Source organism: Penaeus monodon, chromosome 18 (genome assembly GCF_015228065.2).
Source record: "Penaeus monodon isolate SGIC_2016 chromosome 18, NSTDA_Pmon_1, whole genome shotgun sequence".
NCBI classification, from domain to species: Eukaryota; Metazoa; Arthropoda; class Malacostraca; order Decapoda; family Penaeidae; genus Penaeus; species Penaeus monodon.
The window spans coordinates 24,389,147-24,391,725 of NC_051403.1; the positions used below are offsets into that span (position 1 = coordinate 24,389,147).

At 42.4% G+C, this 2,579-nt stretch overlaps 1 protein-coding gene across 1 annotated transcript in view; it reads left to right on the plus strand.

Annotated features, from left to right (window-relative positions):
* The first annotated feature begins 237 nt into the window (after nucleotides 1-237).
* The window catches only part of LOC119584340 (C-type lectin domain family 10 member A-like), a 7,456-nt gene continuing 5,114 nt past the window's right edge, over nucleotides 238-2,579 (plus strand). The window contains exons 1-2 of the mRNA XM_037932900.1: nucleotides 238-828; nucleotides 1,474-1,626. Coding sequence (XP_037788828.1) covers nucleotides 615-828; nucleotides 1,474-1,626 — 367 coding nt within the window. The 5' untranslated portion in view covers nucleotides 238-614. The remainder of the gene's footprint in view (nucleotides 829-1,473; nucleotides 1,627-2,579) is intronic.

Below are 2,579 nucleotides of genomic sequence, written 5' to 3' on the forward strand. Positions count from 1 at the left end.
TCCCATGATATCAACAATAACATCGCTAACCACACATTCTGAGTCTCCGGTCCACTTGCACTCACCCTGGACATCCCCGTCGGCCGCCCTCACGCCCCCGCCCATCGTAGACACACCACCGCCCCTCCTCGCCCCCCCCCCTCCAATTCCCGCCCAACCGACGCACCTCCCTCCGCCCCTCGGTGCCCTCCCCCCCCTCCTCGCGCCTGCCTCAAATACCCCTCGATGTCTGTCTGCGTCGGCCACATCCGTCAGCGACCTGCCTCGTGAAACAGCTCTGACACCGTCCTCCTCAGCGCCCTCGACGTCCCCCTCGACTCCGGCCTAATTCTCCATCCTCGGCCTCCTTCTCAACTCCAGTCCTAACTCCAGATACTCTTCCTTAGCCTCGTCCTCTATCTCCTCCTCGTCCTCCTCCTCGTCCTCCTCCTCCTCCTCGTCTCCTCCTCCTCGTCCTCCTCCTCCTCGTCCTCGTCCTCGTCCTCCTCCTCCTCCTCATCCTCCTCTTCCTTCTCCTCCTCCTCCTTTTCCTCCTCCTCCTTCCTCTCTCCTCCTCCTCCTCCTCCTCCTCCTCCTCCTCCTCCTCCTCCTCCTCCTCCATTTCCCCTTCGACCATGACGTCTGCCATCTACGGCCCTCCTCTCCACTACCACCTTATGCCCTACTTCTTCAACGCAGGAACTCCCCCCTACGTCGAGAAGAGGGGCGCCCAGGTACCCGAAGGAGACCACCTGAGGCTGTCCGTCCTGGCCAACCAGCTGGCCATCACTCAGCTGAACCAGGTGGTGACGCAGCTCCTCAAGATTGGCGAAGAAGGCGGCGCTGCAGGTAAGGAGGTTGCTTTACAGCGGAATGTGGAGGGAGTTGGCTTGGAAGCGAGAGCATGAAGAGCTTGAGAAAGGGAGTGAAAGGGCGACAGGCGGAGAGAAGGGGGAGGGAGAGGGGTGAGAGAGAGAAAAGGGGCAGGGAAAGAGAGAGAGAGAAGAGAGAGAGAGAGAGAGAGAGAGAGAGAGAGAGAGAGAGAGAGAGAGAGAGAGAAATATATATTTTGATTATGTAATGAAGTACTAGTGGTTATGAAATTTAAAACAAATCCATATTAAACATATAATAAAAATGAAGTTGATAATGAATTATCAGTTTGGTGGTGGTAATAGTAACAATTATGTCAATGAGTATAACGATGGTAAATGTGATGTTATTTATGAATACTATTCTCATTAATACTAGTAGTTGCAGTAGGTGTTGTTGTAGTTGTAGTAGTAGTAGCAGTAGAAGAAGTAGCACAATAGTAGTAGTAATAGTAGCAGGAGTAGAAGTAGTTGTAGCAACAGAAATAGCAATAACAACAATGTAAGCAGAATTAATAACTCCAGTAGTAATAGTAGTAGTAATAATAGCAGTATAGTGCCATCATCTCCATTGCCAACAACAACGCAATCTAACAAAGTCTTGAACCCTTTCCTCCTTCAGATCAGCCTCCGAGGATGACCTCAGAAATGCTCGAGTTTCAGCAGAAGCTCCTCGATAATGTAATTAAAGGTTTTTCGGCGCTGGACAAAACGTTGAGGGATCTTGACTCTTCGAGGAAGCAGGGGGAAGAAAGTGCCATGTTGGATGCCCTGCGTGAGTCCGGTTTGCTTTGGTGGTGAGCGGAGGAGAGAAGGGGTGAGAGGAAAGGAGAAGAGTGAGAGGGGGGGGAGGGTGGGGGGGAGATCGGTGGCGAAGGTGATGGGGAGAGGAGGCCGGAGTGGGGTAAGGGTGTAGGGGGTTGGTGGGGAGGGGGGTATATAGGGGTGGTAAAAATGGTGAAGGGGGGTAATGATGATAATGGTAGTAATCATAATGACGTCTTGGAATTAATGATTGTGGTGTTCTCTCTGATAGTAACGATACGTATATCGACATAGATATACTAACCTTATTGTCATTATTATTGTTATTATCATTATCATTAATGATTTTATTATCATGATGGTAATAATTGTATATAATAATAATAATGATAATAGTAAATAACACTGACAAGAACAAATAGTAATAATAATAATAATGGCAATATTAATAATATTAATAATAGAAATAATAATAAAATGATAATAGTAGTAATAATGATAATAATACTAATAATGACAATAATAATAATAACAATATAGTAGTAGTAGTGATGATAATAGTAATAATGATAAGAATGATAATAGTGATAATGATGATGATGATACTAATAATAACGATGGTGTTAATAGTAAATATATTAGTAATTATAAATTGTAATGATAATGATGTGATAATAATGCTAGCGATAATGAATAAGGATGACGATGATGATGGTGAAGATAATAAAAATGATAATGATAATAATAATGATAATAATAATAATAATAATAATAATAATAATAATAATATAATAATTTTTATTATTATTATTATTAATATTATTATTATTACTATTATTATTATTATTATTGTTATTATTATTATTATCATTATTATCATTATTATTATTAGTAGTAGTAGTAGTAGTATGATAATGATAATAATAATGCTAATGATAACTAACTTTAATAATAACACTAGTA